Here is a 15,449-nt window from a genome sequence, read left to right as displayed (position 1 = left end):
TGGAAGCAGTGGGAAACTAAGGGCCTTCCCAGGGGCCTTGAGAAATCAATACATGTAATGCATTACTGGACTTATGAGTCTTGCACAATTACTCAAATAGCTATTCTTCTGCAGTAAAACTCCCCAACCAGAGCTTTTTATTCTGTAATTAAAATGTTTCATTTTAATGTTAAACCCAATTTTAATATCCTCTTCAAGCAAGAATACCACAAACCTCCCCAAATGCTCCTCTTCCTATAACTTTCAAAGAATCAAAGTCATCCAAGCCAAGTCTAGTTCTCTTCAGTCGCAGAAATTCTGTTTCTTTGCGAGCATGTTGTGACCTACGCAGTTTTTTCTAAGGAGACACATACGCAGAAATTTGTACGTCATTTGACAGTAGAAAGTCAAGTTATATATATTCCTGTGAAGTATTCTCTCTCCCATTAGCATTACAAAGGAAATGTAAAAAGAGAAAACTTTCTGAATTTCTCGATGTATGATGCATGAGCACAGCCTTTTTATATAGAAGCCTCAGGCCAATTTCACTTTTTGGAGGGGTTGTTTTATTTTTGTTATTACCCAGATATAAAGAAGCAGTAATAAAAAAAAAAAAAAAATCATACTGCTTTGAAGTATATCAGTCCAAAGGCCAAAGTCACTAGCTGAGGCAAGGGCTCTTGGTTTGGGGCAGTGCGAAGCACAAAACCTGCACCCCAGTGGAGAGTGATGACAGGCAACAAGGAGCCTAAGAGGCAGCAGAGATCCAACTTACATAGTCTATAGCAAAATCCATTTGGTTTATAGCAGGCAAACACTTGTATTTGAAAGAAAAATCTGTCCAAATCCTGTCATATTTTTTGTTCTACAAAAACATCAATGGGATTAAATATGAGAGAAGACAAATACCTGTGGCAGGAAACCCTTTTAGCAGGATGAGGATGTGTTTTGCCAATTATTAGGCCTAGCATAAAGGACAGAGCCAGCATAAAGATGAACCAATAACCAAATTGTATTTGATACAAAAGGGTCAGTACATGAGTGAGCACTGCGGGTACAAACAAGTCAGTCAGATTATACATAATCAACATCAATCCCACTGACCCCAACAATGACACCGCACGATGAACAACGGGTGGAATAAATGGTGAAATGTAGTCTCCCATAGAAGGGACAGGAGACAACCAAGTCAACAAGCCAAATACAGCCTGCATTTACAAAAGCCAGACCTGACTGGAGCCCAGTCCCAGGGAATCAGGAGGTCCTTCCCCAACAGGAAACTCTGCAAAGTGAGTCCACCTCACAGACAGACACTGCCCCTTCCTGCAGGTGGTCCCAGCTTTTATCCCTAAGTGGGACACCTGACCTTTGTTTACTTCATGTGGGACACCTGGGGCTCATTTACCTAATGGCTCTCCCTGCAAGGCCGGCAGCACCCTGGAGGGAAGCTTAAAGGCAAACTCACCCCCCTTTGTGAAGGGTTGTGGGAATCACCCATATGTCAACCTTAATTTGGGTCTTGGGGTTGCAACCCCAGCATTTCAGGATGTGTGACAAGACACACACCAATATGGTTAACAGTCAAGCTCCCACATTTATTAGAAAAACAAGTCCTTATATATTCTTATACATTCTAAAAATAACAGCAAATCTGTGTGTTGCTCTTGCGCATGCTCATTTCAAAAACCAGTTCCTCTCAGCACTTCCGATAAGGACTACTAACCACACGCAGCCAGTAGATAAGTTTCTGCTTTGTTATTTTAAGGAATCCCTTCTTATCTGCTTCTTCCCTAACAAGCACAAATTCTCTTGCTTTTGGCCGTCGTTAATCTAGATGCCATTAGTCTTCTAACACAAGTGCGTCATTAATTTAGACATCGTTAATCTTCTAACCAAAATGCTGATAATACTTTTACATTGTCAGTGACACATAAGGTTTGCGACCAGGCATACGCACCCACAAATACCAACCTATGCTCCCAAAGATGCCGAGAAGACCTCGGAGGCTGCTAAGGAGATCCATCGACCTGCCAGGTTTTGTACTAGGATGACAGCATCATTTAAAACCACAAGATGGCATTACTCACCCACAGTTTCCCAGAAGCCACACAGACTCAGAAATTACTAAGGCACTGTTCCTACTTGTTTTTCTGCCTATCCTGAAGGCAGTACAGGCATCTATGGTGTGATGGACCTCAGAAAAGCAACTTACCATCCAAAGTTTTGAGAGATGCCAACCGGACAGAGATCCCTCATCTGTATCCAAACGGTGCAAGGGTGGGCCCCATTTATTGTTTTAATCAGAAAAAAATGGTTCAGCATTTTGCCTTCTATCCACTTCTTCCAAGCACATCACACCTTTTTTTTTTCTTGCCAGATTTAATGGCAAGCAATTTTAATCTTTGAAAAGCATACTATATACTTGCTTGCCCATATGTCTCATAAGGACTTAAGGGTGGCATGATAAGCCTTAGCTATTGCAACTATCGTTCACAGCTTCCCTAATAACTTACTTACAGAGGCAACATTCATTTACAAAATAAAACCTAATGTCATGCTAGCTAATGTTTCTGTAAGTTCCTCAAATGACGATTTGAAGTTGTGAGACAAAAGCAGTCTCTTCCAAGTACTTAAGTAGTATTTACCTCCTCATCTGCAAGGCCTTCCTCTTCCATAGCCACTTCTAGCTGCTTCTGCCTGCAAAGGAGAGAAATAGAAGATATTTTTTTTTTATTATTAAAACCAGACATAACACTACAGAAAGAAAATGCCTTTGCTTCCCATATTACAGATACCAAAGAATTTCTTTGGAAATTTGAAGACTTACTACCCACTCCATCCATTTACTCATTTGTGACCAAATCTGTTGATAATGTGCAAGCAAATTAAAGCATTTATTTATTCGCAGAATTGAGCATTAAAGGTCCAAACATATAATCACTCAAATGACATCTAATTCTTCATACAATCTTGTTGAAGTAAAGCTGGTTTTATCAGTTAGGATTAAAATCAGAATAAACAGGGTGGTTTTGCACCATTTCTATCTCAGCTCTACCTCTAATACCTCAGCCAGCTCCAGGTTTTCTTCTCCAGTCTGCCCAGCCTTGCTGACCTCTCCCTGGTCACACACCTGGTCCTGCTTACCCTCATGCCAACTAAGTCTACCTCCTGGATTCATCACTTGTCTCCTCTCAGCGTCCTGCCCAGGGCTCCTCCAGCTGGTGCCATGCCAGGCTGGGAGGGTCTGAGCAAGGGAGTGAAGCCTGGGAGCACCCCACAGACAGGGGATGCTCAGCACATGGCAACATGTCTAACGGACCCCTCTTTCCACCCATGGGATGCTTCTTTATGACTGTCAGGGTACAACTTTCAGAAAGATGGTTAGCCATTAGCAGTGGCCAAGAGTTTCAAGGCTAGGTGCCAAGCTGCTGGTGTCTTTCTGCACTTTGGGAAGTACAGCAGGATCCCCCAAGTTAAAGGCCCTCAGTAGACAGTCTGTTCTCCTAATTAGAAGAAACTCAGTTACAGGGGATAGTGACTAAGTATGATGAAGAGAAACCCTGCTGCTCAGCTGAAAACCCCTCAATTGAAAACATATTACTTAATTTCACATGCTGATGACAATTTGAAACACAACATTCATTATAATCAAATGCTTGATGCTTTGACAATTCAAGTAGAACTTCACCACATCTGAAGCAGAACTGGGCACCAATGAGAGAAGTTAAAGTGAAGATGACCAACACATACTCCCACACAAGGAATACCAGTCAACACCACCCAAGGAGAATTTACAGGTGGATATTAGATTATCCCCAGAATTCTTCCTGCCCACCCAACAGCCTCTCAAACCCTCCATCACCAACCCTATGCACTTTACTGCCCCTTATTTCCACCCCAGGCCACCCTCAACCCTGCCTCCTTTCCTTACTCCATTACCCTGTCAAACACCTCTCCTATCAGTCCTGTTCCCTACCTCCTATACGCTCCCTTCTGCAGGGTTTGAGTCTTGGCATGAGTACCTTGCTGCAGAGCATGAATAGACATCACAAGCCACTGCCTTACACAAACACAAGTTATCACCCATCAGCAGCTCCGCAACATCTACCTCTGTAGAGTTTATTCCCTGTGGCACAAGTAGAGGAATAAGGTCCCCAGCCCCACATGCAGAAGTAGAAACCTCACACATGCTGCAAAATAAGACCCTGCACAGAGTGGTTTCCCCAAAGTAGCAATAATCTGATGAGAATGTCAAAAGTGGAGGTCACTCCATGACTGCTTGGTGCAGTAGCTGGGAATGTTCACAGGTTTACCAGCACAGCCAGCAGCTGAAATGTAACCTCTGCCCTTTGGGGATTAGCTCATTGCTACCAAGTACAGAAAAACTGAGAACTGCTCCATGCACGGGGATCAAAGTACCCTTGAACAAACACCACCAAAACTCAACCAAGAAAAGCTGAAGAGGGGTGAGAGGAAGCAGAGCCAGTACCTGGTCTCTCTCTCTTCATGCTGTATAATTAGGTTGCTGTAGAAGTTCTCCAGGGTAAGTTTGGCCACCGTCACTCTCTCCCGGGTGTGGTTACTCATGGGAAAGGATGTTGTAGTCCCTGCAGTCATCGCCATGGTAACATGTACTGTGACAGAGCATGTCAAATCATTACTCACTTGGGGAAAAAAAAAACCAACCAACAACAAAACACCTCCTTTTTTCCACTCTTAATCTCCAAATTCTTAGATGCTATAGAATTCACAGGAAAAGGACTGTTCTTTAGACATAAGAAACTCCATTAAAAAAATTGTATTATACAATTATCCCTATAAGATAGGAGGAGGACTTAATACCCACTTTCTAAAAAAATAACATGTTGGCAAAACAAAGGGTGAATCACAGCAAAGAATTATGCAGTCTACGGGCAGCTCACTCAGCAGTGCTTGTCCACAAATGAGGAAAACGTACCTCCAGAGGACTTGAGTCCAGCCTGGTGGAGGGAAGAGGTGGCAGAGCATAAAAAGTAAAAGGCAGAAGTGAGAGGAGGACCAGGCAACTCCCACAGCTGGACATGTTACTGATTTTATTAACAACTGAAATTAAATTGTGTTTGATTTTAATAAAAGTATAGAATTAAGAGATATTTTAGTAAAAATCATTTTACATTTATTGTATTTTGGATCTAGCAACCGACTGCTACTCTAAAATCCCCTGTACAGCCCTGTACCAAGGCCAAAGGGATTGGTCATAATTGTTTAATGGGAACGGTTAGAACCTAGGTAACGAAACACGAGGTGATTTGTAAACTGATTTATAATACATACATAGGACTAGAAGAATGCAAGTAGTTGTCAAGGTCCAGGATTAATGGGAACTGAGGGAAGTAACTGTAACAGCTTGCAAGTACCTGCCAAGAAAACTGTGTCCTTAAGCAAAAGATAATTCCGGCAGGGGGAGATCGCGACCACTGACCCATGGACCACCTACTCACATTACACCCCAGAGCCATTTCTAGACATTTCTAACCTTTACTACGCAGATTCGGAAATAGGAGGAGAATATGTTAATGATTTCTTGGAAGTTGTGTGCTTATGTATGAGGACTTAATGAATATGTATGAGTAAGTTCTATATAAGGTGTATGATTCTGGTGCTCGACACGTGTTGTTGGTGAGAGCACTCCCCTACACGTCCGGCCATCAATAAAGAAGTGTCTGATTATCTGCATCACATTGGTGTCGATAAGTTATTTTTATCCCGGATTTCGGTGACAGACATGTCACAACTTTATGAGAATTTCAGACTCCAGAACTTCTAGATGCTACCAAAAGGACAGCACAAAATGAGAAAACAAATGGACAAAAACCCTAACCCCATCTTGATGAGAATCTATTTCAAGGATAGAAGACAGCCATCAAATATCTTAGAGTTTTAAAGCTGCTTAACAAAATTACATGTGTATTTCTGTAAGTCATCACATGAAAACAAAATAATGAAATTGCAATTATTTTAAATGGAAAATTTCTGTTACTTTTTTTTTGTTTGGTTGCTTTTTTAAAGCAACAACCAGCCACTAAGAATAGAAAACCCTTCCCCACCACAAGGACATTAGGCAATTAGACTTTCCATTTGTTTCCTTTCCTTTTCCTTTCCTGTCATGCTGCCAGTGAAATAAGCATTTTCTGAAGCAGTTTTTCCTTACAGAACTCCCTGTGTTCAGATTCTCAGACTGGGGGAGAATCTTCTATGCAGCTGTAAATAGGATACCCATGTAGATAAAGTACTTGTAGATCAGGGCACAGGGTGTCACTGAGCACTTGAAAACTGCGGAAGAAAGAGAAAAGAAGAAAGGCTGCTCTCTTTGATAGGTTTCATCTTGAACACAAAGAACTTGGATGTACTAGAACAATGCCTTTAATGCTGGGAAAAGACATCTTAGGGCAGTCCTGAGTCCCTTGCAGCTGGTCTAGGGAAGCCAGAAGAGATTTTTAAAAAAAAAAAAAAAAAAAAAAAAAGCACGGAGTTTGTTCTAAGACTGCCTGCCCTACCTCGAAGTGGGTTAAGGCACTTTAGGAGGGCTTCACAGAAGGGAGCCACCAATAGCAGCATCTCAGCCCCACACTCCTTTGTTCAGGTTGTTTTGGGGTTGGTTTTGGAAAATTGCACAGAAGTACATACACTTCCTTTTGACTATTTACATAATCATATTTCACCGGGGATTCTAAGGAAGACAAATCCCAAATTAGGTTTATAATCTTCATGGAGATCCTAATACCTTTTAAGGTGAACCGATTCAAAGTTTCATACAGAAGAAAGCTTGGCAGTGTTTCCTCAGAACAGGAAGATTGCTTAACTCCACTCTGTGTTTTTTGTCCTCTGTGAGGACAGCATTTTATCTTGTGGATTTTTAATTGGATTTGGTGCAACAATAAGATATTTGTTGCCAGAAACACAGCTGCTGTGTCACAAAAAAAGGTGTTTTAAAGCATTATATACATGTTATTTTAGCTGTATATTTTGGAGTGTGTGAGACACCAGAGTTCTGAGAATAAAAATGTATTATCTATACATATACAAAAAAATTTTAATAGCACTAAGGCTGCTTTAAAATGATGTCAATATTTCTATTAATCAATCTTTTATCCCCTTTGATTTTTCTACTAAAGAAAGATGAGAGCTTTCAACTCTTAATAGTCTTTACTAAAAATTAAGGGTCCTATTCTTCACACAAAGATGTACCCTTTCTCCAAAAGCTGGGAGAACTTAGCACCACTCTCCCTGTTGAGTTTGTTGTACAATATTACACTCTTTCGCCCTTGATAGGTGGGAAAAGATAAATATAAAACAGGTATCTGAGAGCAAAACCCGCATCACGTTGACACACCCAAATCAAACAGAGCAACTGTTGACTACACACTGACATGTGTGATTAAATTATTTCAAGAAATGACCTAATAGAGTAAAAACCCACCTTCTGATCATTTTGGAGTGTCAGGATAGCGTAGCATTAACCCAGGCTTGAAATGGGTTAATCTTTACTTAAGGCATAATGAGGGCCCTCTAACACTGGCAAGCAACAGGATATTTATCCTTTGCACATCTTGTATTCCTGGTAGGATAAAATAACACTGCAATTTTATTTCCTATTATTTTTTTTCCCCATGGTCCTATACTCACAAATGCAGATGCAACCAAATAGCAAATCTAAGTCATTCGATTTCATTAAGTCTGTAAAAAGGAGGTAACAATTCTGGCCATAGCACACTATACCATAAATAAGCAGGGCTGACACTTGCTGTGGTTCTACAGTAGGCAAATATAGACTAGAACCCAACCTGTAAACTAGTGAGCTCAGAGAAAGTTATTTACCATCATACCATGGCATAAGCCCACCAAAGTATGAGGGATACATCACCAGAAGTGTTCGCTTCCAGCATCCCATGAATCCTATGCACACCCCACCAGCCCTGCCTCCAGACCACACTGTACCACAGCACATTTCCTTGAGATAGAATGTACTTTACATTTGCACAGTTTGCAATTGGTGTCCTCAGTTAGCTCTGTCACCATGGGGGAAAAACCAAACCAAAACAAACACACCAACTAAAACAACACATACCAAAAAGAACTTTGTAAAACCAAGAAATGCCCTAAGCTCTCTAGGTTCCCCAAAGTAAGTGGAAAAGAGCACAGACCTGGCAGAGACACAAGGTACTCCACAAAATCCTATGTCAACTCACAGACAAGAAAACCTCTTCATCCTTTTTCCTCCCACCTCTCTGCAACTAATAACCCCCAAACAAAGCTGAAATCCACAACCCGAACAAAATATTCAGTTAGGAGTAACCAAGTCAAGTCCTTAAGCATGACCTTTATAAACAAATAATACTGGAGAGGAGGGGGACAGAATAGAAGAAGCCTCAAAATGGGGCCTTTTACTGATAGCACATGACTTATGCTGACCTTATGAAATGCTGGGGTTTCAACCCCAAGCCCCAAATTAAGGTTGACATATGGGTGATTCCCACAACCCTTCACAAAGGGGGGTGAGTTTGCCTTTAAGCTTCCCTCCAGGGTGCTGCCGGCCTTGCAGGGAGAGCCATTAGGTAAATGAGCCCCAGATGTCCCACATTAAGTAAACAAAGGTCAGGTGTCCCACTTGGGGATAAAAGCTGGGACCCCTTGCAGGAAGGGGCAGTGTCTGTCTGTGAGGTGGATGCCCTGTGTAGAGTTTCCTGTTGGGGAAGGACCTCCTGATTCCCTGGAACTGGGCTCCAGTCAGGTCTGGCCTTTCTAAATGCAGGCTGTGTAGCAATTCAGTATGTGGCTTCCTTGGTCTTATGTATTTGGCTTGTTGACTCAGTTGTCTCCTGTCCCTTTTATGGGAGACTGCATTTCACCATTTATTCCACCCATTGTTGGTCATGCAGTGTTGTTGTTGGGGTCAGTGGGATTGATGTCAATTATGTATAATCTGACTGACTTGTTTGTACCCCCAGTGCTCACCCATGTACTGATCCTTTTGTATCAAATACAATTTGGTTATTAGTTCGTCTTTATGCTGGCTGTGTCCTTTATGCTAGGCCTGATAATGGCAAAACACCTCACCACATTAACAGGAGTGTTTTGAAAAGGTACCACCCATACTGCTTGGAAATGTTCTCAAAAACCTACTAATTCACCAAAATTTATGTCATTTACATAATGGAACCATTCTACCTCTGCTGTACCACTGGCCTTGCATAAGACTCCCTAGACCATGAAAAAGGTCTTATTAAACCAGCCAGCCATATTTGGCCAAAATTCCTCTGGCTGACAAAGACCAAAGACCTTTCTTTCTGAAGGGCCTGCTACTTCGGAACACAATGATACACCACCAGCTGTGAATGAGAGAGGCATGAAACTCATCTAATTGACGGGATCAATGAGTAGCACACAGCCCACAGGACTGTGTCTTGGAGCTGTCAGAAGCAGAGATGCCATATCTACTGCTTGGCCCAGAAATCCAGCCTGTACCTCCTGGACAGATGGCTGAGCTCACAGTACAAGCCCTTCTCCTGATGCCTGCTCCTCATCATCAAGCAAGTATACCATGGGGATGAGGAGCTACATATGTGGGGCAACCATGGAAAATCTTGCCCCCAGAGGCAGATGGGACAGAAGCAAAGCAGGGAGGAGCTGAAGGATGAGGGAGAGCAAGGTACAGCAGCAGAAAGGGGACAGCAGGCCCAACGCTAACAAACTGTAGTTTTCAAAACTCTCCTCTAAGCAAGTCTCTCCTGACCCACCACAGAATAGAACAGAACAGAACAATTTCAGTTGGTAGGAAAATGCTGCCTGGTCAAAGCATACATTTGATCTTTTTGTTCCCAGATCTCTCCCAATTTGGAAGGAGAGAAAGGCCACACAGTGTTTACTACAACTTCAGTTTGCACTCCCATTTATCACAGCAGCTCTAAGTCAACCCCGCAACTCTGAAACAGAGTTTCCACTGTTGAAAACCCCACAACCAACTTCTGCTCCAAAACTGGTAACTCAAAACTCATGTCCTCTCTGGGGCACTTCTTGGCAGCTCCAACATTGCCATTGATGTTTTCATATTAGACTATCAGATTAAGACTCTGGTTACTAGAGAACAAAATCACCGAGGCATCCAATCCCACCTGCTACAACAACTCAGAAGAGCAAAGAGTGAAGAAATCAAGGCACCTGAAGAACTACTCTCCCCTGAAAGAAACACTTGGCACTTTGTGGGACCACTTTCTAATCAGGATGGGATGAGAACACAAAATTCAAGCCTCTCGCCAGTTGTCTCCAGCCTGCACAGCTCCAGCTCTCGGCATCCAGGGTGCATGAAGGCAAGCAGAGCACAGAGCTATTGCCTGGCAGGAAGGAAGGATGGAGATTTGACACCCTCAGTAATTTTAGTCATTTCTATATATCCAGGTATTTCTAGACTTTAAAGAGAAAAGCATAACAAGGGATTAAACAGGATCCCAACACAGCTGTGCTACAAGATCTCAAGAAGTTCCCTTTATTACCCCATGGCATAGTTTCCAGCCTGTAAAATGATACAAGAGAACATGGACGTGGAGTAGAGAGCTTCATCACCAAACATCTGAACTGTAGTGACAATGAAGAATCAAACACTTTGATGGTAAAAAGAAGAAAAGTACCCCAACAAAACATACCAAAAACGACCCCACCCCCCAAGCAGATAAGTTCATCATTTCAGATGCTTCTAATATATCCTTCCAAACTTTCACATTTACTTTTATAATAATTTCTCATTTCAGTGAGAATATAAACATGTGAGAGTATGCTACAAGCAGTGAAAACTGAAACCGATCTTTCCAGCTATCTTCCTTATTAGAGGGTTTTACATTTCTCAGGATACTACAGTAACCTATTTGATCAATTCCTGCTTTCTCTTACACAGAGCGCCAGCAAAAGAGCAAGACTGTGCCACTTAAGAGAGTAGTGTGTATCACGACTGGGCCTCACTTCTGCAAGAACGGGTCTGAAGATGCTAGTCACTTTACAGGCAAGTCTCCTGCACAGCTCTGATACATCATATAGCTTGTTCTTACTATCAAATAAGGCTGGATCTATACTATCGACTTAATCTGAACCTAAGTTGCACAATGGAAATATTCTTATTTTTGAAACCACACTTGTAGTATAATTATACACCAACCCTAGAATAAGTTTACTCTGGACTCATTACTTAGTGCATATTTAAGTTAGGGAGCAAACACCACTTACAATTTTCTCAGAGAAAAGTGCAGGTTTTTTCCACATGACAGAACGATGCTACTTACATCACACTGCTGGGATCTCTGATTCAGATTTAGAATATAAAGCTACATACATGTTCAGCAGGACAGGAAACAGCAATCATTCCTCCCAAAACACCTATGTCACTTCACAGAAAGGCTAATAATAATTTCATTTATACAGTTAAGCATGCAGCCAAAGCCCAGCACATTAGGAAGGCAGTACTTCACTGTAGTAAAAAGTGTAAAACTACAAAGTTTATAAAAATTCCATTTATATTCCAAGCGAATTTGGCTCTTGAATGAAAGCCTCTGGGTAAGGCAGATACTGAAATGTATTTCTGCTTTTCAAAGTTCCCATTTTCTCAGCATGACATATTTTGCCATTCAACTTGATCCTGAAATTAAATATATACATGGCATTTTTCAAGAACTGGAAGGTAAAAGCAAAAGACAGGCTTTTGGTGCCAGACCTGTTCCAAAGTAAACACATATAGCTCAATAAAGCAAGTACCTTCAAAAACACCAGCTATCACCACCATGTGTAGTGCTGGAGCTCTTCTGGGCAAGAAGCTAGAGCAGACTTAGCAACACTGCTTGGCTTCTTACAAACACAGGAAAGCAACTCACAAAACTGGGCACTAAAAGCCACCACCGACAAGGAGTATATTTAAAAAGTGCTATCTAGGAAAGCAGCATGGATACACAAGGCTACAAGTATGAGCATGAGCCCGGCTGTTCCCAAACTTGTTTCAGTTTTCTTTGAGAGGTGGGTGGTCGGGGGAAGAGAGAAAACACAACCCACTATACACAAATAACAGCATGATTCACACCAAAAGACAGTGACAGATAAATAAGCAACCAGAGGCTCAGAAGGACAAGGTGGTGTGACATACCAGCAAGAGCGAGGGGAGGAGCGGCAGTTGGAGCAGCAACTTCTGAAACATGCAACTGTATGTGGTATGAATTGACAGGCAAACAGAAAGCAAAGATAAAAATCTTGTACAACAGCTGATAGTCCTAATGATGAAACAGAAGGAGAAAGTGGTCATACTGTGGTATCAGCCCAGAGGGAAAATTACTTTCTGCACTACATTTTCTGTTAGCACAAAACTGGCAATTGCACTGTGCATATTTTCATCATCCAACTGTTTATACTAAACCTCCTCCTGGAGAGATTCCCTGTCTTCTTTTTCTATAACCCACTTTAAATCCACTTCCAAAGCTTTTGAGCAACATCCAGAAACAAATAAAACACTACAGGATCCTGAAGTGTCTGAGCAGCAAGCAAACATGAAAACCTCACCAGTCCAATATATGTCAGTTATGGGCCAGTATTTTTCAACTCTTGGAGCCTGATCTTAATACTATTATTACTAAATACAGATTTCCATGTTCAGAATGAAGGCTTGTCCAAAGTTCACTTAGGTCAATAAAAAAGCCTTCAGCTCAATAGGTTTTGGCCTGATATTCCTATTCTAATATCTGGATGATACTAGCTGTGCTACTGCTATTACTAAGTTCATAGGTAATAGATCAGCATGTTTGCCAAGCACTGCTCTGGGGCACATTTCAGAAAGAAAAATAAATATTACATTCCTACATAATTCAGGTTTTCAGCAGTTTCACCATTCTCAAGCCCTATTTTATTTAATATGCTATCTGCCAAATAAAACAAATCAGATCCTTCAATATGCAGATGATTATTCTTTGACATTATTGCCAAGACCAGATCTTTCTGACACTCTCCAGTTTTTACAACAGTCCCCATCTGAGAAGGGAAAATGAGATAACAAGACATCACTGACACTTCAGCATTTCATTTACTTCATTTATATACTTCATTTCCTTTGGCTTGTTATTCATTCCACAATGTACATTTTGTTCTATTAAGTTTTGCTCCTTTAAAAGATACAGAGTGAATTACATTTGTTCTATTTAAAGTAGCACTAAAACTGAGTAAAATTAGTCCTGTCAGAACAGGCTTTGCTATTTAAAAGCAAAAGATGTTCAAACGTTTTAGCCACTTTACGTCATTCTTGCTTTCCCTATGAAGCATCTGGATGAATTGCCCATTATAGTCACAGCTAAAAGCAGAGAACACTCCATGACTCACCCAGCCCCAGCTCATAAACCAAAAAGGGTGGATGCTCCCAGTGCCTGATCCCTCTCCACAACCATGAAAAAAACTTGAGGAAACAATTCACAGACACAAAGGACTCGGGGATGGAAATGCTGCACGGGTCCTGCAGCCTCAGCAGCTGCTGTGCTTCTGGGACCAATGACACCAGGGAAACCCAGGGGACTGCAAGGCCCAGAGAGCAACTTAGGGTGTCAGTGGCTGGCTCCAACATGTCCCCTAAACCCTAGAAGAACTTTTCACCCAATGCACCCAAGTAAGACATGCTTTCAAAACAAAGGAAATTACTTTCCTATCTTGGGGTAGACAACTAAACCCACAAATACCCCAAAATGTCAAAGCGGGGCTCTGAGTAGACTAGGCAAAAAAACCCTCTGAAAAATACCAACAACCCTGCCCTGCAAAGGCCATAGTTGTATGCACACTGTACATTGGCATTAGCCAGTACTCTTTCTGAAAGAAGCCATCTCACTTTCCATCAAACCATCTGTTTGTTTCTCTCCTGCTGCCACTAAGTGCTTTGTGTCAGTGTGAGAAGCTGCATAACCCAGACTGAGAAAACACACTGGGCTGAAACAATTTCTTTTAAAAGATTTTGGTGCAGCCAATTTTACCTGCATTGATTGAAAAGGGCCACTCTTCCCCAGGCTGAGCCTGTTCATTCCTTCCCATGGAGTTTGTCCAAAACCCAGAAGTGACAGGGCTTCATCTTTTAATTTGGCCCACAGAAATTAATCTCGCAAATCATTCCAACACACCCACAGTAAAGAAATATTTCCTAATATGGAATAAAACCTGAATATTGGAGTCATGCTGCACTCCAGGATTTCCTGCTATTCAACGAAGCTGAACAGCAGAAGTCTCCCATGAACAGTGGCTGTGATTCAGTTCTCTGCTACTTTCAACAAGCAGCAAGCACAGCCGACAAACACAAAATAATTTCCCTGACAGGAAAAGATATGGGCTGGGTGAAACTATGTATGTATACACAAAAATATATATTTATATGGGTATTGTTTATATATTTATATGAAGTATGAAGTATATATATTTATATGAAGTATGTTATCTACATCTATATAAAATACATGCACTTTGTTTTCTTCCTTTTAGTCTTTTGTCCACTTCAAGTAGCAAAAACTTTTAATTCAAACACCATAACCTTTGCTTTCACTAACAATGGGAGACTGGTCACCTAATATTTAGAAACAAATCCACTAATAAGGTCACTTCCATCTTTGCTCCACTTGCCTCAACCTTTGGCAATACAATTACATTCTTTATGCTCTACTGTCAATCACTCTCACCCAAAGTACATTGAGACATCCTGTACTTAAGACACTCGTTCAGTTTTGAGTGATTTGCAGTGACATACCAAAAATCTTCATGAGCTCAATCCTTTCAAATAGCTCATTTCATTTTCTTTAATGAGGGCTTTTTAAAACAATCCAATCATTTGTATTTTAGCATTATCCACTCAAATCACTTTATTGTGCATGTATGTGGAGGTTTAACCCCAGCCAGCACTATACAGCTGCTGCAAGATAGGACGCCCCCACCCACTCCATTAACCTCATGTAGAGAGAAAGAAGAAAATAGAGAGGTTGTACTTCAGCTCCATCAGCAAGGATGGAGGACTAGAGTTCAGAACAGGAAGGGAATAGAGGTGCTAGTGTATCCACACACTGCTCTGTCTTTCAAGGGGTGTTCCAAATGGGAGATCAGCTCACGAAAACACTCTATATGATTAAATGAAGCACAAGACGCTACGAAGGAACTACACTTGCAGTCCCATGCAGTCACCATCCCTCTCATCCAGGGTTTACTGCGGCATCTGAATTGATGCATTTTAATCTACTGGCAACAAGAGAAACCATTAGCTTGCTGAAAAACTAACAATGCTGTGCCATGAAATGTCATTTCATAGCTTGCTTTCCTCACTCGTATCTTTCCTTTCTCCTGGCTCTCCCCAAGTTTCATAGTGCTGCAAATCTTTGCCCTCTTCAAAGTGTCTAAAAACAGGAAGCTCTTCTATCCACTGAAGTAACTGCATTCCTGTGCACTTA

The 15,449-nt window shown here is 41.4% G+C and overlaps 1 protein-coding gene across 5 annotated transcripts in view; it reads right to left on the bottom strand.

The window, feature by feature from the left end:
• Positions 1–15,449, bottom strand: part of STK38L (serine/threonine kinase 38 like) — a 59,206-nt gene that overhangs the window by 18,493 nt on the left and 25,264 nt on the right. For 2 of the 5 annotated variants that reach the window (XM_074902370.1, XM_074902372.1), the window contains 3 exons: positions 4,469–4,613; positions 2,625–2,676; positions 215–337 (listed from right to left, as the gene is read on the bottom strand). In XM_074902370.1, the coding sequence (XP_074758471.1) occupies positions 215–337; positions 2,625–2,676; positions 4,469–4,602 (309 nt within the window). In that variant the 5' untranslated portion in view covers positions 4,603–4,613. Of the gene's footprint in view, positions 1–214; positions 338–2,624; positions 2,677–4,468; positions 4,614–7,438; positions 7,577–15,449 lie in introns of all 5 variants that reach the window. The other 3 variants (XM_074902371.1, XM_074902373.1, XM_074902374.1) reach the window with 3 other exon arrangements.

The sequence above is a fragment of the Athene noctua genome, chromosome 3, assembly GCF_965140245.1.
Source record: "Athene noctua chromosome 3, bAthNoc1.hap1.1, whole genome shotgun sequence".
Lineage (NCBI taxonomy): Eukaryota > Metazoa > Chordata > Aves > Strigiformes > Strigidae > Athene > Athene noctua.
Note: the sequence above shows the minus strand (reverse complement) of the source record. Positions and strands in the feature narration are given on the sequence as shown.